General features: G+C 42.3%; 2 protein-coding genes and 1 pseudogene across 42 annotated transcripts in view; 2 read left to right on the forward strand and 1 right to left on the reverse strand.

Annotated features, from left to right (window-relative positions):
* The window catches only part of MAGT1 (magnesium transporter 1), a 62,717-nt gene extending 47,382 nt beyond the window's left edge, over positions 1-15,335 (reverse strand). The window contains exons 1-2 of the mRNA XM_050776382.1: positions 15,056-15,335; positions 1,654-1,823 (exon numbers count right to left, since the gene is read on the reverse strand). Coding sequence (XP_050632339.1) covers positions 1,654-1,823; positions 15,056-15,253 — 368 coding nt within the window. The 5' untranslated portion in view covers positions 15,254-15,335. The remainder of the gene's footprint in view (positions 1-1,653; positions 1,824-15,055) is intronic.
* The window catches only part of LOC126946324 (cytochrome c oxidase subunit 7B, mitochondrial), a 1,159,743-nt gene that overhangs the window by 1,134,255 nt on the left and 734 nt on the right, over positions 1-24,754 (forward strand). For 39 of the 40 annotated variants that reach the window (XM_050776486.1, XM_050776466.1, XM_050776467.1 and 36 more), the window contains exons 2-3: positions 19,265-19,363; positions 22,453-22,577. In XM_050776486.1, the coding sequence (XP_050632443.1) occupies positions 19,324-19,363; positions 22,453-22,577 (165 nt within the window). In that variant the 5' untranslated portion in view covers positions 19,265-19,323. Of the gene's footprint in view, positions 1-6,467; positions 6,472-19,264; positions 19,364-22,452; positions 22,578-24,754 lie in introns of those variants that run through there. The other variant, XM_050776469.1, reaches the window with a different exon arrangement.
* LOC126946307 (S-phase kinase-associated protein 1-like) overlaps positions 1-24,754 on the forward strand; it is a 682,386-nt pseudogene that overhangs the window by 32,691 nt on the left and 624,941 nt on the right. The gene's annotated exons all lie outside the window — the stretch shown is intronic.

Genomic DNA, 24,754 nt, shown 5'->3' on the forward strand with positions numbered 1-24,754 from the left:
CACGCCATTCTCCTGTCTCAGCCTCCCGAGTAGCTGGGACTACAGGCGCTCACAACCGCGCCCGGCTAATTTTTTGTATTTTTAGTAGAGACGGGGTTTCACCGTGGTCTCGATCTCCTGACCTTGTGATCCGCCCGCCTCGGCCTCCCAAAGTGCTGGGATTACAGGCGTGAGCCACCGCGCCCGGCCTGTTGGCTTGTTTTTGAGACAGGGTCTTGGTCTGTCACCCAGGCTGGAGTGCAGTGGGATGACTACAGCTTTCTGCACTTTTGACCTCCCAGGGTCAAGTGATCCTCCCACCTCAGCCTCCAGAGTAGCTGGGACTACAGGCACATCACCACACCCAGCTAATTTTGTTTATTTTTATAGATACAAATTTTCACTATGTTGCCCAGTCTGGTCTCCAATGCCTGGGCCCAGGTGATCCTCCTGCCTCAGCCTCCCAAAGTGCTGAGATTACAGACTGAGCTACCACACCCAGCTGCATCTTTAAAAAAAAAAAAAAAAATTACCAACCGGGTGTGGTGGCTCACGCCTGTAATCCCAGCACTTTGGGAGGCCGAAGTGGGTGGATCATGAGGTCAAAAGATCGAGTCCATCCTGGCCAATGTGGTGAAACCCTGTCTCTACTAAAAATACAAAAATTAGCTTGACGTGGTGATGTGCACTTGCAGTCTCAGCTACTCGGGAGGCTGAGGCAGGAGAACTGCTTGAACCCGGGAGGTGGAGATTGAAGTGAGTCAAGATCACGCCACTGCACTCCAGCCTGGGTGACAGAGCAAGACTTTGTTTCCAAAAAAAAAAAAAAAAAAAAGAAAAGAAAAGAAAAGAAAATTACCAGTTTTCTTGAATTCCAAACTTGGATGAAGCCACCATTATTACATTAGTAAGCATCTCAAGTATTGGCATTGGGTAGACCAGTTAAAATTCTGGAGCCTGTTTCTTCCAAAAATGGTAGGATATTTGCTTTACCTACCTTTTGGGATTTTGACAATACAAGAGCATGAAGTTGAAAGCACTTATAAATAATAATAAAATACTACATCAATGTTACTGGCATACAGTCACATAAGTTGATACTATTTTTTTTTTTTTTTTTTTTGAGACAGTCTCGCTGTGTCGCCCAGGCTGGAGTGCAGTGGCGCGACCTTGGCTCACTGCAACCTCTGCCTCCCGGGTTCAAGCGATTATCCTGCCTCGGCCTCCCAAATATCTGGGACTGCAGGCAGGCACCACAATGCCTAGCTAATTTTTGTATTTTTTTTTTTTTTTAGTAGAGACGGGGTTTCACCATGTTGGCTGGGCCCGTCTTGAACTCCTGACCTCAGAAGATCCACCTGCCTCGACCTCCCAAAGTGTTGGGATTACAGGCGTGAGCCCCCATGCCCGGCCAAGTTGATACTAATTTATAAGATGACTGATCTTTAAGTTACTTTTATGATGGCTACCACAATTATTTATCCATGCTTCCCCCGCTAATGTGGATAATCAAGAATTGACTATAAAAGAGCAGTAGTATTGCTACCATAGACATCCTGAGTAAGGTATATACATTATTTAACTACCTACTGCACTGATTTGGCTCTTCTGGGATTGAGAAATGGTTAACGTTATATGAGTTATTTAATTTTAAAGTGTAGTTGAAGTTCATACTTGCAAACGACACACTGTCTATGAAGTTGGAGAGCAGTGAACATGACAATAACGGAGTAATTTCTCGGTGGGGCTTTCACAAGGCGACGGAACTTGTCTCCATTCATTCTTATTACAGGTCTTTTGTTAGTCCATTCCATCAGCTGACTAACCTTTTCAGATAACACCATCTAAAAAAGACAAAGTGAGCATGCTATTAATATACTCAACTTGGCATTTAAGTTCTTTTAATTAGGCAACTTACTTAAAACCAATACTAACAAGCTGAGGTATACAGAAAATGTGAGACCTAAAATCAAAATTTGGTAGTTGGGCTGGATAATTATTCTTAAAATACATTATTTCATAATATTTAGTCAGACATTACACTTTTGAAGTAATGAATTATGAATGAATGAATGAACAAATGAATGACACTGTCTCACTCTGTCATCCAGGCTGGAGTGCAGTGGCACAATCAGGGCTCACTGCAGCCTTGACCTCCTGGCCTCAAGGGATCCTCCCAACTCAGCCTCCCAAGTGCTTGGAATACACACATGTTCCACCATGCTCAGCTGATTTTTGTATTTTTTGTAGAGATGGGGCTTCTCCATGTTGCCCAGGCAGGTCTTGAACTCCTGGACTTAAGCAATCTGCCTGCCTCGGCCTCTGACAGTACTGGGATTACAGGCGTGAGCCACCACACCTGGCCTTTATGTATATTTATTTATTTTTGTAGAGACGGGGGTGTCACTATGTTGCTCAGGCTAGTGTTGAGCTCCTGGGCTCACATGATCCTCCCACCTCGGCCTCCCAAGTGTTGGCATTACAGTCATGAGCCACTGCACCCAGCCAGAATTATTATTTACTAATAACATAAGACAAAAATAACAAAACCTTTCATTGGCCAAAAATTCCAAAGAATGTTGAGTTAAACCAATGACCAGTTTTATATACAATTTTACTTCTCTCAAAAAAAAATACAGTGAAAATCTTGAAAACGAAGAGTAACGTGGGAGGAATCACTATTGAATTTTAAGGTTTACTATGTAGCCACAATAATCAGGACAGTGTGATACAGATGAAGGGATAGGATCACAGAACAACAGAACAAATAAACAACCCAGAAATAAAACCATACAAGTGTAGCCAAATGATTTTGCACAAAGGTGCAAAAACAACTCAGTGCAGGAAGAATAGCCTTTTCAACAAATGGTGCAGAAGCAATTGATCATCCATAGCCAAAAATATGAACTTCACACCTTATATAAAAACTAACTCGGCTGGGCATAGTGACTCACGCCTGCAATCCCAGCACTTTGGGAAGCTGAGGCGGGTGGATAACCTGAGGTTGGGAGTTCGAGACCAGCCTGACCAACATGGAGAAACCCCATCTCTACTAAAAATACAAAATTACCCTAGCCAGGCGTGGTGGCACATGCCTGTAATCCCAGCTACTTGGGAGGCTGAGGCAGGAGAATTGCTCGAACCTGGGAGGCAGAGGTTGCAGTGAGCTGAGATCATGCCATTGCACTCCAGCCTGGGCAACAAGAGCAAAACTTCATCTCAAAAAAAAGAAAAAAAAAAAAAAAGAAACTAACACAAAATAGATCATATACTTAACTGTAAAACTATAAAACTTTTACGAAAATAAATAGGAGAAAATATTCAGAAGCTAGGGGTGCGCAAAGGGTTCTTAGGCCTGACAACAAAAGCAGGATCCAAAAAAAGAGAAAAAATTATATACTGGACCTCATCAAAATTCAGCCGGGTGTGGTGGCTCATGCCTGTAATCCCAGCACTTTGGGAGGCTGAGGTGGGCGGATCACTTGAGGCTAGGAGTTCGAGACCAGCCTGGCCAACATGGCGAAACCCAGTCTCTACTAAAAATACAAAAATTAGCTGAGCATGGTAGCACATGCCTAAAATGCCAAAATCCCAGCTGCTCAGGAGACTGAGGCATGAGAATCGCTTGAGACCGGGAGGCAGAGGTTGCAAAGTGAGCCAAGATTACACCACTGCACTCCAGCTTGGGTGACACAGCGAGACTCTGTCTCAAAAAAAAAAAAAAAAAAAAAAAAAAATTAAAAAATTTTACTCTCTGCGCCGGGCAAAGTGGTTCACACCTATAATCTCAGCACTTTGGGAGCCTGAGATGGGTGGATCACTAGAGGTCAGGAGTTCGAGAACAGCCTGGCCAACAGGTGAAATCCCGTCTCTAATAAAAATATAAAAATTAGCCGGGCACGGTGGCAGGCGCCTGTAATCCCAGCTACTCGGGAGGCTGAGACAGGAGAATCGCTTGAACCTGGGAGGCGGAGGTTGTGGTGAGCCAAGATTGCACCACTGCGCTCCAGCCTGGGCAACAGAGTAAGACTCTGTCTCAAAATAAAATAAAACAAAATATACTGACAATATCAAATGATGCTGAGGATATGGAGAAACCGGATCTCTCATACATCACTGGTGGGAATGTACTGTGGTACAGCCACTTTGGAAAACAGTTTGGTAGTCTTAAAAAATCAAGCAACTGGCTGGGTGCAGTGGCTCACACCGGTAATCCCAGCACTTTGGGAGGCCGAGGCCGGTGGATCGCTTGAGGTCAGGAGTTCAAGACCAGCCTGGCTAGCATGTTGAAACCACATCTCTACTAAAAAAAAAAATACAGGTCGGGTGCGGTGGCTCACGCCTGTAATCCCAGCACTTTCGGAGGCTGAGGCGGGAGGATCACAAGGTCAGGAGATCGAGACCATCCTGGCTAACACAGTGAAACCCCGTCCTACTAAAAATACAAAAAATTAGCTGGGCGTGGTGTGGTGGGCGCCTGTAGTCCCGGCTACTTGGGAGGCTGAGGCAGGAGAATGGCATGAACCCGGGAGGCGGAGCTTGCAGTGAGCTGAGATCATGCCACTGCACTCTAGCCTGGGCGACAGAGTGAGACTCTGTATCAAAAAAAAAAAAAAAATTAGCTGGGCATGGTGGCATATGCCTGTAATCCCAGGTACTCAGGAGGCTGAGGCATGACAATCACTTGAATCTGGGAGACGGAGGTTGCAGTGAGCCGAGATCACGTCATTGCATTCCAATCTGGGCGACAAGAGCAAAATCCCGTCACAAAAAAAAAAAAAAATTTAGCCAGGAATGGTGGTGCGCACCTGTAATCTCAGGTACTTGGGAGGCTGAGGCAGAGAACCCAGGAGGTAGAGGTTGCAGTGAGCTGAGATTGCGCCACTGCACTCCAGCCTGGGTGACAGAGTGAGACTCTGTCTCAAAAAAAAAAAAAAAAAAAAAAAAAAAAAAAAAAAAAAGCCAGGTGCAGTGGCTTATGCTTGTAATCCCAGCACTTTAGGAGGCCAAGGCGGGTGGATCATCTGAGGTCAGGAGTTCGAGACCAGCCTGGCCAACATGATAAAATCCTGTCTCTACTAAAAATACAAAAAATTAGCTGGGTGTGGTGGCGGGCGCCTGTAATCCCAGCTACTCAGGAGGCTGAGGCAGGAGAATCTCTTGAACCTGGGAAAGTGGAGGTTGCAGTGAGCCGAGATCACACCACTGCACTCCAGCCTGGGCAACAAGAGTGAAACTCCATCTCAAAAAAAAAAAAAAAAAAAAAAAAATCAGGCAACTAAAGATACATTTACCATACAACCCATCAACCACATTATTTGGCATTTGTCCTATAGTAATGAAAATTTATGTCTACACACAAAAAAGAGCTAATTTGTTTGTTCCTTTTTAGCTAATCATCATGAGGCCATGGAAGAAAAGCATGGTTAGTTAACAGGATTTAAGTTTGAAATTAAATGCCATCATATTTATCATTCCCCTCATCTTCACCCTCAATGTTTTCTTTTTCTTTTTTTTTTTTTTTTCTCGAGACAGAGTCTTGCTCTGTTGCCCAGAGTGGAGTGCAGCGGCACCGTCTCACCTCACTGCAACCTAGCCCTCCTGAGTTCAAGCAATTCGCCTGCCTCAGCCTTCCAAGTAGCTGGGATTACAGGCACACACTGCCACGCCTGGCTGATTTTTGAATTCTTAGTAGAGACAGGGTTTCACCAAGTTGGCCAGGCTGGTCTCGAACTCTTGACTTTGTGATCCGTCCGCCTTGGCCTCTCAAAGTGCTGGGATTACAGGTGTGAATCACTGTGCCCAGCCCCACCCTCAATGTTTAATCCTTGCCTTGAGTAGTAAGAAGGCAGGAAGAGCTAACAAAGAAAACAAGAATCTCAATGTAGAGTTAATGCTAATTTATGATTTTGCTCATCTTTATAGAGATGTGTCTAGAAAAAGCTGGGAAATCATGGAGTGGTTCATCATTCAGAAGCATTTGACCAGTTATATTTCCCATTACCTATATTCTAGCACTTACCATTTTAAGACACTTTGACATTTGATTCCTTTTCTAGACTATTAGCTACAATAGAACAGAGACCCACAACTCTTTACCATACAGTAGGCACTCAGTGTGTACTAAATTTCTAATTAATGAAATTTAACTAGGAATTGACTGACTTGCTTACATTAACATGTAAGAAAGAAATGATAATTGTACACATTAAACACTTACATAGAAACAAAACTTTTTTTCACTTTAGAAAGTAACATGGATTCTAAAAATGCATGATTTGCCTGTTTTTTTTTTTTTGTTTTTTTGTTTTTTCTGAGACAGAGTCTCACTCTGTCATGCCCAGGGTGAAGTGTGGCGGCATGATCTGGGCTCACTGCAACCTCTGACTCCCAGGTTCAAGTGATTCTCGTGCCTCAGCCTCCAAAGTAGCTGGGATTACAGGAACGCACTACCACTCCCGGCTAATTTTTGTATTTTTAGTAGGGACGGGGTTTGAACATGTTGGCCAGGCTGGTCTTGAACTCCTGGCCTCAAATGATCCACTCGCCTCGGCCTCCCAAAGCGCTGGGATTATAGGTGTGAGCCACCATGCCCAGCCTGATTTGCCTTTAAGCATATCTGAATTCATCTAATACTGACCACAACTTTATGTCACAAGTATATCTCTATGAATGATGGAAAAAGGCTGTATAAAAAATAGTTTTGTAGGCTGGGCGCGGTGGCTCACGCCTGTAATCTCAGCACTTTCGGAGGCCAAGGAGGGCGGATCACGAAGTCAGGAGTTCAACACCAGCCTGGTCAACATGGTGAAACCCCGTCTCTACTAAAAACACAAAAAATAAGCTGGGCGTGATGGTGGGTGCCTATAATCCCAGCTACTCGGGAGGCTGAGGCAGGAGAATTGCTTGAATCCGGGAGGTGGAGGTTGCAGTGAGCCGAGATCGCACTACTGCACTCCAGTCTGGGTGACAGAGTGACACTCAGTCTCAAAAAAAAAAAAAAAAAAAAAAATTAGTTTTGTAGCAGATACGAAAAAATTCTGGTAAGGGCCACAAAATGAATATGCCACACATGGAAAACCGAACACACTCTAAACCCACAGAAAAATATATACACTCTTGAAAGATTGGTTATAACAGGTTAGGTGCAGTGGCTCACGCCTGTAATCCCAGCACTGAAGTGGGTTGATCACTTGACGTCAGGAATTTGAGACCAGCCTGGCTAACATGGCAAAACCTTGTCTCTACTAAAAATATAAAAGTTAGGGTGGCACACGTTTATAGTCCCAGCTACTGGGAGGCTGAGGCACTAGAACCGCTTGAACCCAGGAGGGGGAGGTTGCAGTGAGCAAAGATGGCACCACTGTACTCCAGCCTGGGCGACAAAGTGAGACTCTTTCTCAAAAAAAAAAAAAAAAAAAAAAAGAAAGAAAGAAAGAAAGACTGGTTATAACAAATAATTAACAAGACTGTGGAACAATGAAACAAGTATTTGGTAAAGGCTGTGGGAGAGAGTGAACCAGGAAGATCGGGAATATTTGATTTAAATTAAGACTGCATAGATCAAATTTTTTCAGTTTTTCCAACAAAATGAATTGCTATTATTTGATACTGTTTTAATGATTATCACAGCACAGACAATATCGGTTCACATTTTAAAATATACAATCTATATTTAGAAGCAATCATTAATTTTGCCATATTTTCGAATTAAACTTGACAGTTACCAGCAAATACAAATATGATTTAGCTATTTTATTCAGGGTGACTACATAATCCGTATGGGGCTGAGAAAAACAAGTGTGAAGCAGTAACAGGTATTTACATAGTTTTACATCCTCCTATCTCTCTCTTTTTTTTTTTTTTTTTTTGAGACGGAGTCTCGCTGTGTCGCCCAGGCTGGAGTGCAGTGGTGTGATCTCGGCTCACTGCAAGCTCCGCCTCCCGGGTTCACGCCATTCTCCTGCCTCAGCCTCCCGAGTAGCTGGGACTACAGGCGCCTGCCACCACATCCGGCTAGTTTTTTGTATTTTTAGTAGAGACGGGGTTTCACCATGTTAGCCAGGATGGTCTCGATCTCCTGACCTCGTGATCCACCCACCTCCGCCTCCCAAAGTGCTGGGATTACAGGTTTGAGCCACCACGCCCAGCCCACATCCTCCTATCTCTATTCAACCATATAGATATATAATCATGCCAACAAAAGAAATATATGTACTTTGAATTAGTTATAAATATGTGGAGTTTTCTTACACAAAAATTCTTGAATAAACTTTTTCAAGCAGGTCTACATAAAAAATTTATGGCCAGGCAAGGTGGCTCAAGCCTGTAATCCCAGCACTTTGGGAGGCTAGGGAGTGAGGACTGCTTGAGCCGTGGAGTTCAAGACCAGCCTGGTCAACATAGCGAGACCTAGTTAGTACAAAATATTATAAAATTGGTCGGGTGTGGTGGCATGTGCCTGTAGTCCCAGATACTCAGGAGGCTGAGACAGGAGGATCACTTAAGCCCAGGAGTTCGAGGCTGCAGTGAGCTCCGATCACATGTCACTGAACTCTAGGGGGGACAACAGAGCAATACCCTGTCTCTAATATATATATATATATAATAGAGGAATTATAATCCTTATTCACAATGACCTCTAATATATATATGTATAAGCATATTTGAATTCATCTAATACTGACCACAACTTTGTCACATGTATATCTCTATGAATGATATATATATATATATATTTATGAGGTACATGAGATGTTTTGATACAGGCATGCAATATGTACTCATCACATCATGTAAAACGAGATATCCATCTCCTCAAGCATTTATCCTTTGTGTTACAAACAATCCAATTATACTCTTAATTTTTTAAATCTACAATTAAATTATCATTGACTATAGTCACTCCATTGTGCTATCAAACAGTAGGTCTTATTCATTCCTTTTTTTTTTTTTTGTACTCATAAAGAATCCCCCCTCCCCCCACCACCCCCAGCTTCTGGTAGCTATCATTCTACACTCTATCTCCATGAGTTCCAGTGTTTTCATTTTTAGCTCCCACAAATAAGTGACAACATGCAATGTTTGTCTTTCCGTGCTCAGCTTATTTCACTTAGTATAATGACCTCCAGTTCCATCCATGTTGTTACAAATGATAGGCTCTCATTCTTTTTTATGGCTGAATAGTACTCCCAAAACTTATTCGTGTCTTTGTTCTAACCATCAGGGTTTATTCATAAAAATTCTTCATATTTTCAGCTTTCTTTTTTTTTTTTTTTTTTTTTTTTTTTTTTGAGACGGAGTCTCGCTCTGGCACCCAGGCTGGAGTGCAGTGGCCGGATCTCAGCTCACTGCAAGCTCCGCCTCCCGGGTTCACGCCATTCTCCTGCCTCAGCCTCCGGAGTAGCTGGGACTACAGGCGCCCGCCACCTCGCCCGGCTAGTTTTTTGTATTTTTTTAGTAGAGACGGGGTTTCACCATGTTAGCTAGGATGGTCTTGATCTTGTGACCTCGTGATCCGCCCGTCTCGGCCTCCCAAAGTGCTGGGATTACAGGCTTGAGCCACCGCGCCCGGCCATTTTCAGCTTTCTTAATCATCTACCAGTCCTCAGGTGTTAGTATGAAGTAGAACGAAACAAATTCTTAGTTAAGGTATACATTTCCAGCTCCCTCCTTAAATTAAGAGATCTGGAACAGATCTGGAAATATAACTGGCAGATAATTACTGAAGAAGACAGTGAACAGAGAAGCGAGCATTTTTAATCCTTAAATGCCATCTGCTCCATTATCAGTTCACCTACTTCCTGGATAGGGTTAAAATCTATGGTTGTCCCCTTTCCTTAGTTTTTTATTTTTTGGTGGTATCTCCATTTATTTGTTCTGCAATTGCTACTAAGCCTATTTCTCTGTAATCAGATATTTTCTAGAGAACTGCGGGGTTTTTTGCACATGTGATACCTTCAAGTGTCAGTTCTCACAGCAAAGTTTTTCCAATGATAGCCTGCCTTGTTAAACATCCCAAAAAGATCAACTGGAAAACATTTACCACCCAGAGAAATCTCACTTTATTTTCTAACATTTACTTAACGTCTTTCTAACATTACCTAACGTCTTCTATATGCCAGGTACTGCATTAGGTACCTTACAGCCCTCATCTCATTTAATTTTCACAATAGCCAAAGAAATCAGCATTTTTTCCATTCTTCTGATGAGGAAAATGAGACTCAGAGTAACTTGTTAAACATCATTGGGGGTGGATTAAAGCATATCCTTTTTAAAACTACAGACTTTTTTGGAAAATTGGGGAGGGAGACCCATCTGCCATCCTAGCATTATGATGACCAGTTTTATTATGCTTCAGTATGCATTGCGTGTTCATCACTTTCCACGTTTCATATTATTTATTTATTATTATAGATTCCCAGAAGAAATATGAATAATTTTATCAAAGACCATGCTTTTTCATTTTTATCATGCTGCCTAAGATAACACCAGATGCGAGGACGAACAACTTCCCTTCCACAAAAAGGGGAAAGGATTCACCATAAAATAAAACCAGTCGCTGCAAAAACAAGCCTTTGTTGCCTAGCAGAAAACATAGGCTTTGGAACTAGACAGACCAGTGTGGGATCTCAGCTCAATTTCTTAGAGTTGTGCTTCTCTGAGCAAGCCCCCAACCTCCCTCTTACTTACTGTCAGCTCCCTTATCTATCTATCTACCTATCTATCTATCTATCTATCTATCTACCTACCTACATGGGGTGGACAGAGACGAGCCTGGCTATATTGTTCAGGCTGGTCTCAAACTCTTGGCCTCAAGGGATCCTGCCACCTCAGCTTCCCAAAGTTCTGGGATTATAGGCATGAGCCACCATGCCTGGCCAGTCCCCTCATCTTTCAAGTCCCATCATCTTCCAAAGGGGGTTGCTTACTCTGCAATGTTAATGTGTGGATTATAGATAATGAGTATAAACTATGGTGCCTGGCATGTAGAATGCATTAGACAAATATCAGAGAATAAATGGCTGGGCTCAGCGGCTCATGTCTGTAATTCTGTCACTTTAGGAGGCCAAAGCAGGAGGACTGCTGGAGGCCAGGAGTTTGAAACCAGCCTGGTCAACATAGTGAGATCCCGTCTCTACAAAACATTTTTAAAAATGTGAAAAGGAGAATAAGGCCATGTTCCAATGAAAGCATTGTTAAAAGGTATGAATAATAAGCAGGCTAGCATTCCATTTAACAACAGACAACTATGAGGAACTTGAGTGATTTTTAATCATATTCATTTAGGGGAGGTATCTTTCAAAAATAACATATATATACACACACACACACACACTTTTTTTTTTTTTTTGAGACAGAGTCTCACTCTCTCATTCAAGCAATTCTCATGCCTCAGCCTCCTGAGTAGCGGGGACCACAGGCATGTGCCACCATGGCCGGCTATTTTTTTTTTGTATTTTTAGTAGAGAGGGAGTTTCCCCAAGTTGGCCGGCCTGGTCTTGAACTCCTGACCTCAAGTGATCCACCTGCCTCGGCCTCCCAAAGTACTGGGATTACAGGCATGAGCCACTGCACCCGGCAAAAAAATAGATTTTAAGATCAGACAATATCCTATTATTTAAAGTCAAGTTTACTATAGTAGATAGACCTGGAATTTTTTTAAAATAGTGTTTTCAAAAATGGACAAAAAAAATGTTCTGCAACAGAACACCCATATTTTGAAACTGTGTCTAAGGAGTACCATAGTAATCTTTTTAAAAACAGCCTAAACCATTCTCAGAGAGGGAAGGAGGAAAAACTAAATCATCTTTAGCAGCCTATATAAATTACATGCTTACTGATGAGAAAATCCAATTTTATGTTGTGAAATCTAAGAAAACCTACAACTGAGAGAACGGATTCCTGGCTGAACACAGTGGCTCATGCCTGTAATCCCAGCACTTTGGGAGGCCAAGGTGGGTGGATCACTTGAGCCCAGGAGTTCAAGACCAGCCTGGACAACATGGCAAAACCCCATCTCTACAAAAAATACAAAAAATAACTAGGTATGGTGGCACATGCCTGTAGTCCCAGCTGGGAAGGCTTAGGTGGGAGGATCACCTGAGCCCAGTGAGGTCATAAGGCTGTACTGAGCTACGATCATTCCACTACACTCCAGCCTTGGCAACAGAGTGAGACCCTGTCTGAAAAAAAAAAATATATATATATATATTTATTTATTTATAAAAAGAAAGAACAGATTCCTGATTTTATGTAAGTACACAGTTAATTCGATGTTTGTTGAGGACATTTTGACAATGCTGGATGTGAGGTAAAGAAAAATTAATTAAGAAGTTTCAGCATTCAAGATGCTTACAGTGTTAGGGCAAAGACTGGCATATAAACAAGGACAATACAGGTCAGGCACGGAGGTTCACTCCTGTAATCTTAGCACTTTGGGAGGCCAAGGTGGGAGGATCACTTGGCCCTAGGAAGTAGAGGCTGCAATGAGTCATGATAGTGCCACTGCACAGCATGCAGCCTGTGTAAGAGGTCCTGTCTCAAAATACATACATACATACCTACAATAACTATATGATGTGCTGAATTCATCTCAGTTCACCTGGAGGCACCAAGAAAACTTTAGCCGAGGAAGAAAGAAGATACTGTTTGAGCTAAGACTTGAAGAGCAGGAATCTTCCGGTGAATGAAAGGGTGGGGTAAGAGAAAAGGAAGATATTCTCGCATAAGTCCTGTACATGCATGAAAAGGGTGAATGTACTTCCAAGAGAATACAGAAGGATCAAGGAAGGCATGTCATCTATTGCCTTAACATCAAATTCACATAACATAAAATTCACCATATTGACCATTTTAAAGTATACAATTCAGTGCTGATTCCTTAAAAAAAAAAAAAAAAAAAACCAACCTATTTTCAGCTAGGCCATTCTGCTTCCAATTCAGTGAGTCAATGAATAAATTTAATTTCACTGGTAGAAATGTTAAGTTTTAAAAAGCCTTCACTTTTTTTTTTTTTTTTTTGAGACGGAGTCTTGCTCAGTCGCCCAGGCTGGAGTGCGGTGGCGCGGTCTTGGCTCACTGCAAGCTTCGCCTCCCGGGTTCACGCCATTCTCCTGCCTGAGCCTCCCGAGTAGCTGGGACTACAGGCGCCCGCCACTAGGCCCCGCTAGTGTGTGGTTTTTTTTTTTGTATTTTTAGTAGAGACGGGGTTTCACCGTGTTAGCCAGGATGGTCTCGATCTCCTGACCTCATGATCTGCCCGTCTTGGCCTCCCAAAGTGCTGGGATTACAGCATGAGCCACCGCGCCCGGCCAAGCCTTCACTTTTTAATTAAAAAGAGCAAATGCACTAGGCACAGTGGCTCACACCTGTAATCCCAACACTTTGGGAGACCAAGGCGGAAGCAACACTTGAGCCCAGGAGTTCGAGACTAGCCTGGCAACACAGAGAGACTCCGTCTCTACGAAAAGATAAAAAAGTAGCCGGGGATATTGTGGCACATGCTGGTAGTCCCAGATATTCGGGAGGTGGAGGTGAGAGGATCATTAGAGCCCAGGAAGTCGAGGCTGCAGTGAGCCATGATCCCGCCACTGAACTTCGGCCTGGGTAACAGAGCAAGACCCTGTCTCAAAAAAAAAAAAAAAAAAAAAAAAAAAAAGAAAGAAAAGAAAAAGAAAAAAAAATTGTGGTCATTGTGGAAAATCAGGTAATACCAGCAATACCAGCATGTAAAGTAAAAAGTGAAAACGTTCCGCTCATAGACAGTCCCAACTGCCCAGAGATAGCCACTGTTAAGGTACTGTCATGTATCCTTACAGAGATTTCTCTATACATACACATATATTTATATATAGGGGATGCTGTTGTTTTCAGCATAAAAAATTTGTAAGACATAAAATTATGTATTGCTCTGCATCTTGTTTTCCACATAATAGCTTAGGATCCTCCCAAAGAAGGACATCAATTTCTAGTTTCAGTGTCTGAGCCTGCTCACTTCATGATATTTTTGACAATTGTATATTTTTATTGTACTCTTTGCCAATCTAATAAGCAACTCATTAAGTTTAATTTCCTAGCTTAGTTTTTCTTCTTATGTAATAGTTCGAATACTTAGAAACATAGAGAAGATAGCTTTCTTTCTTAATTCAGTTCAAGTAGAACAAGTATCTGAAGTGCTTAACTGGTATTTTTAAAGTATGTGTACAGTTCTTCTGTAACAGAGGAAGCACAGAATGTACAGGAAATAGCGTTAGAATGACTGAAGTAGGGTTTGAGTCCTTGTTCATTTTCTAAATTTAAGACTCTATTTTTCTCATCTATAAAATTAGAGGGTATAAATAATTGCTAGTAGTCTTAAAGTTCTAAGAGTATATGACTCCAAATTACGAACGTTTGAAAACACACTGTTAAAATTCCTCTACTTGAATTGCTTAATGGTGAGAATACTGTATCTCCTCCATTTCCCAAAGCCTATAAATTCCACAAGATCTTAGTTTTGTTCATTTATGTATACCAAGCGCCTAGAACATTGCCTAGCATGCTTACATTTGTGGAATGATTGAAAATGGTTAGGAGCTTTCAATCTGGTAAATTGTCTTGAAACAATTATTTGGACAAAATAATAAATCTAGCATAATTTCACTCTTCGGTCTAACTCTCACACTCCTGAAATGAAAATGCTACAAAATAGAGAACTCTTATACATCATTCAGGGAGTTACATCTGCCAACAGTAGAGAGTCTCAGATATTCTACTCCCGGGATCTAAGTCGAACTCCCCACCCCCAACACCTGACGGGGCCCACACTCAAAAGTGTCAAAACTCATAGCTATGCAGATTCACAAGCCTATAGAAGTCGGGCTGTCACCTACCCTACCCCACTCTCAAACTCTACATCCCCAGAAGACGAAGAGTTACAGTTCCTTCTCTCACGAATTCCACAACTCCGAAAACCGCGGAATTGAAGCCATCAGGCATAGAAGCGGCAGGGAAAGGGGGTTGGGATGAGGCGAACAGACCCTCTCAAGCCCCAGTCATTGGGAAAAGTCCATGTCGCTGGAAACCGCGTCCTCACCTCCTTCTTTCTTTGGGCAGAGGCCGAGGGAACGTCGTAAACGATGAGCAGCGCCACCGCCATGGTCAGAGAGACACACCAAACCCACCAACGCGCTGCCATGTTCGCTCCTCTCCCTTCTATAAGCGAAACTTTGCTCCGGCTAGGTCTGAGGGTGGGGCGTGAGAACAGGCAAATCGACCCCTTGCCTTTCCTCATTGGTCCAGCTCAGCCCTGCCAGGCGACCCCTCACATTACGTCACAGTGCCCTGGCGCTACACGCCAGCTAACAGACGGTTGATTTCTAACTGGCCCCGGCAGGCCAATAGAAAAAGGATAATCTGGAGGTTTTTCATTGGTCCGCTAAAGATAATGACCCGCCCCTTCCTCGATACGTATACATCTAGCGCGCTGCCGCTTTCCAAGCACGCATGCGCAGTTGTGAACTATTGCGGCGTTACTGAGTCCAAAATGGCTTGAAGTTGCTAGAACGGAATAGTTCACCCAAAGGCTCATTTAGAAGTCCTTGGAATTCGCTTCCTTCATGTAATATTTTAGAAAAATGGGACCTAGCCAAGCGAGGGATAAGAGCTATCTAGTCCGTGATCCTGCCTCCAAAGTACTTCAAAGTGAAAAAATAAAAGTAGGAAAGCAAAAATATACCTAATATCACTGAGGGAAATTTAAAAATGTAAATATGAACAAGAGCTTGTTGAATACCTATTGTGTTCTAGAAACTGTGCCGGGGCGCTGAAAAAAGAGGACGTCCAAGATTATTTTTAAAAGTTTTTATTTATGGCTTTTTTTGAGATGGAGTTTCGCTCTTGTAGCCAAGGCTGGAGTGCAGTGGCGCGATCTCGGCTCACTGCAACCTCCTCCTCCCGGGTTCAAGCGATTCTCCTGCCTCAGCCTCCCGAGTAGCTGGGATTACAGGCGCCCACCATCACGCCCGGCTAATTTTTCGTATTTTAGTAGAGACGGGGTTTCGCCATGTTGGGGCAGGCTGGTCTCGAACTCCTGACCTCAGGTGATCTGCCCGCCTCGGCCTCCCAAAGTTCTGGGATTACAGGCGTGAGCTACCGCGCCGGCCGGCTGCATTTTTATTTTTATTTTTTTTTAAATCAGTTAAACTCCTTGACTTCACTATTTAAAGCACCAACAAGGACTTTAATTGCAGGGTACAGACAGCAAATTCCTTCCTTTTATTCATTATTTTGTTTGGGGGATGGGTGCAAAAGTAAGGTTGTAAAGAAGAAAAACACCAACAAGATAAAATCAATCTGCCTGCAATTTGGATTCATTTTGATGGTGTGGAAAATATTATATGACTATTATTTTAGGCGCTACTGGAAAAAAAAAACAGGAAATTAATTTCAGTATGTTGGAGAGACAAGGAGATGGGATGGAAAGAAAAATAGCTGGTTCTTAAGTGAAGAGATGTGAAGTAGAGATGTGAAAAAAATTAAATTATTTATGGAAGCTTATATTAAGAAAACGCAGGCCGGGTGCGGTGGCTCATGCCTGTAATCCCAGCATTTTGGGAGGCCGAGGTGGGTGGATCACCTGAGGTCGGGAGTTCGAGACCAGCCTGACCAACATGGCAAAACCCCTGTCTCTACTAAAAATATAAAAATTAGCCGGCCATGGTGGCGCAGGCCTGTAATCCCAGCTACATAAGAGGCTGAGGCAGAAGACTCGCTTGAACCCCGGAGGCGGCGGTTGCAGTGAGCTGAAATCGTGTTATCACACTCCAGCCTGGGCAACAAGAGTGAAACTCTGTATATATACACACACACACACAAAAAGAAAATGTAAAATAAAAGTACACTGAGACAAACTGTGTGATTCAATTTATATGACATATCACATTCTGGAAAAGGCAAACTCATTGGTACATAGAACAGATTAGTGACTGCCAGGGGCTAGGTTTAGGGAAAGGGGTTGATTACAAAGAGGTCAAACAAGGGTGTTTTTATGATGCTAGAACTATTCTGTCCTTAATTGTGGTGGTGGTGACATAATTGTATGCATTTGTCAAAACGCATAGAACTGTACACTAAAAAGTGAATTTTACTGTGTGTATGTTTTAAAAATAAAAATTTTAAAGTTTAAAAGGGATCATATTGACAAAAATCATATTGACAAAAATCCAAAAGCTTGACACTACATGCTATTAGCAAGGCTGTGGGGAGACAGGCACCCTTTATATTAATACATTGCTGGCGGGAAGGCAAAATGTTACATCTATAATTTGGCGATATCTAACATAACTACACATATATTTATCCTTTAATCCAGCAATCCCACTTCTAGTAACCTACCTTGGAGAGATACATCCAGCAATATGAAAATATGTGTGCACAAAGTTACTCATTTCAGCACTATTGAAACTGAAATATTCTTGAAACTACCTAAATGTTCCAACATAGGAGATTGATTGAATATACTATAGCACATATACACCACAGATTTTGCAGCTGTAAAAAAGGAATGAGGAAGACTTACGTAAAACGATAGTGGATTTTTATGCTACATTTGTATAAAATAGAGAAATAAAACATACAGGTATTTGCCTATTTTTGCAAAAGGAAACACATGAAAGATAAACCAGAAAGTAATGAAATTGGTTACCCATAGGAATTGGTGGAAATGAAATGCAACAGTTGGGAGGGAATGACACTTCTCTAAGTACACTAGTCTGTTTAGTTTTGACTTTTGGAATAATGTTAATATTTTCAATAGTCAAAATGTATTATCAAATCATTTAGTTTTACAAGATGAAAAAGTCTTAGAGAGATGGATAATGGTGATAGTTGCACAACAATGTGAATGCCATTAATGCCACTGAACTGTATGTATTTTGCTTTTTGTTTTGAGACAGGTCTCAGGCTAGAGTGCAGCGGTGCGATCTTGGCTCACCCTAACCTCCGCCTCCCTGGTTCAAGCAAGTCTCATGCCTCAGCCTCCCGAGTAGCTGGGATTACTAGCGTGTGCCACCACGCCCAGCTAATGTTTTTTGTGTATTAGTAGAGAAGGGGTTTTGCCATGTAGTCTTTTCTTTTGTGTCTTTCTTTCTTTTTCTTTTCTTTCTTTTTTTTTTTTTTTGAGACGGAATCTTGCTCTGTTGCCAGACTGGAGTGCAGTGATGCGATCTCAGCTCACTGCAACCTCCGACTTCCTGGTTCAAGCGATTCTGCCGCCTCAGCCTACAGAGTAGCTGGGATTACAAGCACACGCCACCACGCCCAGCTAATTGTTTGTATTTTTAGTAGAGACGGGGTTTCACCATGTTGGCCAGGATGGTCTCGACTCCTGACCTCGTGATCCACCCACCTCGGCCTCCCAAAGTGCTGGGATTACAGGCGTGAGCCACCGCGCCCGGCCTAACAGCTTTCTTTTCTTTTCTTTTTTTTTTTTTTTGAGACGGAGTCTCGCTCTGTCGCCCAGGCTGGAGTCCAGTGGCACAATCTCGGCTCACTGCAACCTCCGCCTCCTGGGTTCAAGCGATTATTCTGCCTCAGCCTCCTGAGTAGCTGGGACGACAGGCGCGCGCCACCACGCTTGGCTAATTTTTGTATTTTTAGTAGAGACGGGGGTTTCACCATCGTGGCCAGGCTGGTCTTGAACTCCTGACCTCGTGATCCGCCCACCTTGGCCTCTCAAAGTGCTGGGATTACAGGCGTGAGCCACCGCGCCCGGCCAATAGCTTTCTAAATTTGTTTTATCACATATTTATCTACATATTACAATAGTTTTTACTATTCTTGCAACTTTTCTCTAAACTTGAAGTTATTTGAAAACTAAAAGCTAAGCCAATTAGTATAGTAGTAATAGCAGACCAAAAAAAAATATGGCAGAAGTAAAGGAAGTTTTGGAGGAACAGAAAGAAGAAAGAGCTAGTGTGGAGATACCAAACCGAAGCTTGTGGAACTTTAACACCATTTTGAACCTAGTTTCTTAAATGATTCCGCCGAAGATCAGTGTCTCTGCTGCCCTCTATAGAGCTCTAAACCTAGCTTAGAGGAGTTCTTTCATTCTTCATTAACCACCACCCACCGTACGTCATTTTATAAAGCCGGAAACTACATTTCCCAAAAGGCCATTTTTTTCTTCGCGGTAAAAAGGCTTGCAATTACTATAGGTTTTACAGATCTCGCGAGATTGCACCAAATGCCATTAAGAATCCCGGCTGAAAGCCATTTTGTTTTTCAGCTCTGTTCAAGGGTACCTGAAGCGAATTTGCACCAAAGCAGCAGCTCCATTGTCGCAGTTCTAGCTTCACCTTCACGATGTTTCCCTTGGTCAAAAACGCACTAAATCGTCTCCAAGGTGAGCAAAAATTATGACAAATCATTTACAACAACCTTATATCAATTTATCCTCGCAGCCTCGTATCCTTTCCCTCTACCAACATCTCGGCCTTCTAATCCTGAATGCTGTCTCCCATCTTGTCCCAAGTTATTGGGATGATGTCGTTAGCATTGGCTTTATCACCCAGTCTTTCTGTTTCGGTTTCCTGCTCTCTTTGTGTTATCGGAGTGATAGTCTAGCTCTGCTTTTTAATTCTTCAGTAACCTATGATTTCAGGGAAGGACACTCTTGGTAGACACCTCGTTCCTTAAGTGATGTCCTACATTTTAGCTTTGGGGATATGTTTACTCCTAACCCTGTATAGAAGAATATCTTCTCCAATTCCTATTACTGCAATAGACGGAAACTGTAAATCTAGCTCTTCACATGTTTTAATTGCAGGGAAACAACCTAAATGGTATCGATGCAGCTTTGAAGTTATTTGTGGATTAACAATGTTAGCTGGCCAAGCGCGGTGGCTCATGCTTGTAATCCCAGAACTTTGGGAGGCCGAGGCGGGCGGATCACCTGAGGTCAGGAGTTCGAGACCAGCCTGACCAACATGGTGAAGCCCTATTTCTACTAAAAATACAAAAATTAGCCCGGCGTGGTGGCGGGCGCCTGTCAATCCCAGCTATCTGGGAGGCTGAGGCAAGAGAATCGCTTGAACCCGGGAGGCGGAGGTTGCAGTGAGCCAAGACTGCCACTGCACTCCAGCCTGGGCAACAAGAGCGGGACTCCGTCTCGGGGGAAAAAAAAAAAAAAAAAAAAAACAATGTTAGCTGTCCTGAAAGTAATCGTGTTCATTTTTTTTCTCATTAAAAGGTTGGGCAGGTACAGGGAGTTTTGAGACCAGCATTATGTAGTGAAAATGCAGTAGACTGAGGAGAACAAATTAATTTTCATACTTGATTTGGGCAGAAGGTGACCTTCAGTAACGTGGGCAGTTGTTACAAAATGAAGGTGACCCTGAATTACTATTTAGTTTGTTTAGCCATCTTTTGATTTTCACTTAACAGAATCATTGGAGGATATTACTAGATTGTCTTCTAAACACGTAAGCAACTTTGAAAATAACTACAAAATATTAGCTGGACTATTTTCATATTCCAAAAGTAGCATTTATTATCTCTTTTACTTTGGGCATATGATTTAGCCTTTCTCAACCTCAGTTTCCTTCTTTGTAAAATAAGTAATTTGTAAATAATGCCTAAATTATAAATTGTAAATAATACCTATTTCATGGGGTTGTTGAGGATTTTATGAGATCACCAATGTATGGTAATTAAACAGTTGTCACAGAGGAGAGGGCTAATGAAATCCACCAGAGTTACATGAGTGTGTTGAAGTTATGAGATGTTGCAGAATTTTTTGGTAGTCTTAATTTCTTTGCTTTTTGAACAAATAGGGCCACCTTGTACCTCAGGAAATGTTTTTTATTTTTTTTCAGTGTGGAATTCACATGCCCACTTCTTATCTTTTCTGGAGCAGAATATATTATGAAATATTTGTAAATTTGCCTATCCCAGTGTGACTAAAAGATGAAAAGGGAAAGCTATGTAAGACAATTAGAAGATCCAATAATGGTCAGATAACTATCTTGAAGTAACCCATTACACCACGTAGAAATATTAATTGCTAGTGAATGGGCAACATTGCAATTTCTTTTTTTTTGGAGACAAAGTTTCGCTCTTGTTGCCCAGGCTGGAGTGCAGTGGCTCAATCTCGACTCACTGCAATCTCAGCCTCCCAGGTTTAAGTAATTCTTCTGCCTCAGGTTCCCTAACTTTTCATTATATATATAAGTACCTTTTGAGGTTCTTTAAAACAATAAGGACCTGCTACTTAAATTGGACAGGAAGGAAAAAAAAAAAACAGCTAGAAACAAGCTTTTTCCAGTCTCGGCTGTTTCCGAAGCCCTCCTTTTTAGTTCCTCCAGGGTCCATTTGGAAACTTTTTTGTTCTCTTTCTACTAGTATAATAGTAACAGCAAAGTTTATCATTCTGCTCAAAAACTAACTCCTTAGCTAATTCTGCTTCCTTGTACGATACTGATTTTTATCTACATGTGTAATCCTCTAGACTGGAAGTTACTTGAGGACAGAATCTCTGTCTTACACTTTTTTATGTACCCCATTTCTCATTTTTATTTTTAGGGACAGAGAATTGCTCTGTTACTCAGGCTGGAGTGTAGTGGTGTGATCATAGCTCACTGCATCCTCTAACTCCTGGACTCAAGTCATCGTCCAGCTACAGCCTCCTGAGTAGCTGGGACTACAGGTGTACGTGCACCACCATGCCGGGCTAATTTTTAATTTTCAATTTTTTTGTAGAGACAGAGTCTCACTGTGTTTCCCACATGGTCTGAAACTCCTGGCCTCAAGCGATCCTCCTACCTTGGCCTCCAAAAGTATTGGGATTACTCTGAAAGTACTGGGATTACTGGGCCACTGTGCCCAGCCCACTAATTTTTTAAAAATCAAGATTACTCTAGTTTTGGCGAATATTTTTGTTACTGTAGTAATTTTACAATCATAAGCATTTAGTGTGCTTTAATTTGAAGTTCATTTGAGTTCGTTCACCCTTGTATGTTGTAAGTTGTTGGGCTCTGTTAGTAAACTTTAATGAAAATTTAAGTCATAAGTATTCGAATTAATCAATGGGAGCCAAAATTTCACGGGTTATGTAAATACCACTTTGTAGAGAATGTTACTGACATCATTCGTTCTTTGCTTTTTTCCCAATACTATTATGAAAACTCTGAGGCATACAGAAAAGTTGGAAGAATTGTATGAACACCCATATACCCACCACAAAGATTCTACAGTTAACATTTTGCTATGTTTTATCACGTATCTGTCCATCTGTCAATTCATCTTCTTTTTGATGCATTTCAAAGTACACTGCTTTGCTTTGATTAATAGCTACCATGTGTTTTAACATTTTATTGAACTACATAATACTGTAAAATTAACTTCCTTGGCTTTCCTGATTGGCAGTATCAATCACATATGTTTTCTTTTCCTGACAATTGATAATATGCTTCTGTAATTTTTTTTTCCTGTAAGTTCGAAGCATTCAGCAAACAATGGCAAGGCAGAGCCACCAGAAACGTACACCTGATTTTCATGACAAATACGGTAATGCTGTATTAGCTGGTGGAGCCACTTTCTGTATTGCTACATGGACATATGTAAGTACTATTGATTAATAATTTCTATTTTAGATGTTTTTCATTCTCATTTAGTCTGTGCATTCAAAGTGTCTTAACATAGTAGTGTACATTTCTAGTTAGGAGGGACTTGAGAGATTCTGTAATCTAATTACCTACCCAGTACAGAGGTTTTTTTATCGCAGCATTCATCTGTCTTCTGTTCTTAACATTCCCGGTAATAAATTGCTTACTGGATCACAAGGCAGCCCTTTCCATATTATGTAGCTGTTTTTTGTTTGTTTGTTTGTTTTTTTAGAAGGAGTCTCGCTCTGTCCCCCAGGCTGGAGTGCAGTGGTATGATCTTGGCTCACTGCAACCTCTGCCTCCCTGGTTCAAACAATTCTTCTGCCTCAGGCTCCCGAGTAGCTGGGACTACAGGCGCACGCCACCATACCTGGCTAATTTTGGTTTTGTTTTTTACTTATTTATTTTTTTTGAGACGGAGTCTCACTCTGTTGCCCAGGCTGGAGTGCAGTGGCGTGATCTCAGGTCACTGCATCCTCTGCCTCCTGGGTTCTAGGGATTCTCCTGCCTCAGCCTCCCAACTAGCGGGATTACAGGCACCCTCCAGTATGCCCGGCTAATTTTTGTATTTTTAGTAGAGATGGGGTTTCACCATGTTAGTCAGGCTGGTCTTGAACTCCTGACCTCAGGTGATCCGCCCACCTTAGCTTCCCAAAGTGCTGGGATTACAGGTGTGAGCCACCGCGCCCAGCCTTGTGTGGCTGTTAAAAGGATCGTATGGTGAGTTAAAAATCTGCCTTTTTCCTATGCTAACCATCGTTCATTGCAACACAGAAATTCTGATCCACTTCCATATAACAGCCATCAGATAATAGAAAATTGCTATCATATCTCCTGAATTTTCTTTTTCAAATTAAACATCCTTAGTTTTATCAGTAATTTTTTTGTTCATGGTTTCCAGGATTTTTACTACCTTGGATCACCTTCGTGGACATAACTCCACTTAACAATTTTTCTTTTAAAATTTTGCACTCAGGCCGGGCGCGGTGGCTCAAGCCTGTAATCCCAGCACTTTGGGAGGCCGAGACGGGCGGATCACGAGGTCAGGAGATCAAGACCATCCTGGCTGGCACGGTGAAACCCCGTCTCTACTAAAAAATACAAAAAACTAGCCGGGCGAGGTGGCAGGCGCCTGTAGTCCCAGCTACTCGGGAGGCTGAGGCAGGAGAATGGCGTGAACCCGGGAGGCGGATCTTGCAGTGAGCTGAGATCCGGCCACTGCACTCCAGCCTGGGTGGCAGACCGAGACTCCGTCTCAAAAAAAAAAAAAAAAAAAAAAATTTTGCGCTCAGAACTTAGCACAATATTCCTGACAGATGAGATGTAATACAACTTTTTATATTTTAGTTTCTTTACATTTTACATTTAACAGTCTGTTTTTCAGTCACTGTACTTACTGGCAAAAAGTAGGAGTCCTGAAGTCTTTTTTTTTTTTTTTTTTTTTTGAGACAGAGTCTCGCTCTGTCACCCAGGCTGGAGTGTAGTGGCATGATCTTGGCTCGCTTCAAGTTCCGCCTCCTGGGTTCATGCCATTCTCCTGCCTCAGCCTCCCGAGTAGCTGGGACTACAGGCGCCCACCACCACGCCCGGCTAATTTTTTGTATTTTTAGTAGAGATGGGGTTTCACCGTGTTAGCCAGGATGGTCTCGATCTCCTGACCTCTTGATCTGCCTGCCTTGGCTTCCCAAAGTGCTGGGATTGTAAGTGTGAGCCACTGTGCACGGCCTGAAGTCTTAATAAATACATAAGTTGGTTTCAAAAGATACAAATTAACCCTTACCGTAATAATCTTTATTTAAATAAATAGGCCTTTTTAATTTTTGTTTTGATTTTCCTGAAATCAAATATTAAGATGTGTGCCTAGGCTGGGCATGGTAGCTCACGCCTGTAGTCCCAGCACTTTGGGAGGCCCTGGCAGGTAGATCACCTGAGGTCAGGAGTTTAGTACTAGCATGGTGAAACCCCATTTCTACTAAAAATACAAAAAGTAGCCGGGCGTGGTGGTGGGCGCCTGTAAGCCCAGCTACTTGGGAGGCTGAGGCAGGAGAATTGCTTGAACTTGGAGGGGGTGGAGGTTGCAGTGAGTCGAGATCGTGCCACTGCATTCTAGCCTGGGCGACAAAGCGAGACTG

The sequence above is a fragment of the Macaca thibetana genome, chromosome X, assembly GCF_024542745.1.
Source record: "Macaca thibetana thibetana isolate TM-01 chromosome X, ASM2454274v1, whole genome shotgun sequence".
NCBI classification, from domain to species: Eukaryota; Metazoa; Chordata; class Mammalia; order Primates; family Cercopithecidae; genus Macaca; species Macaca thibetana.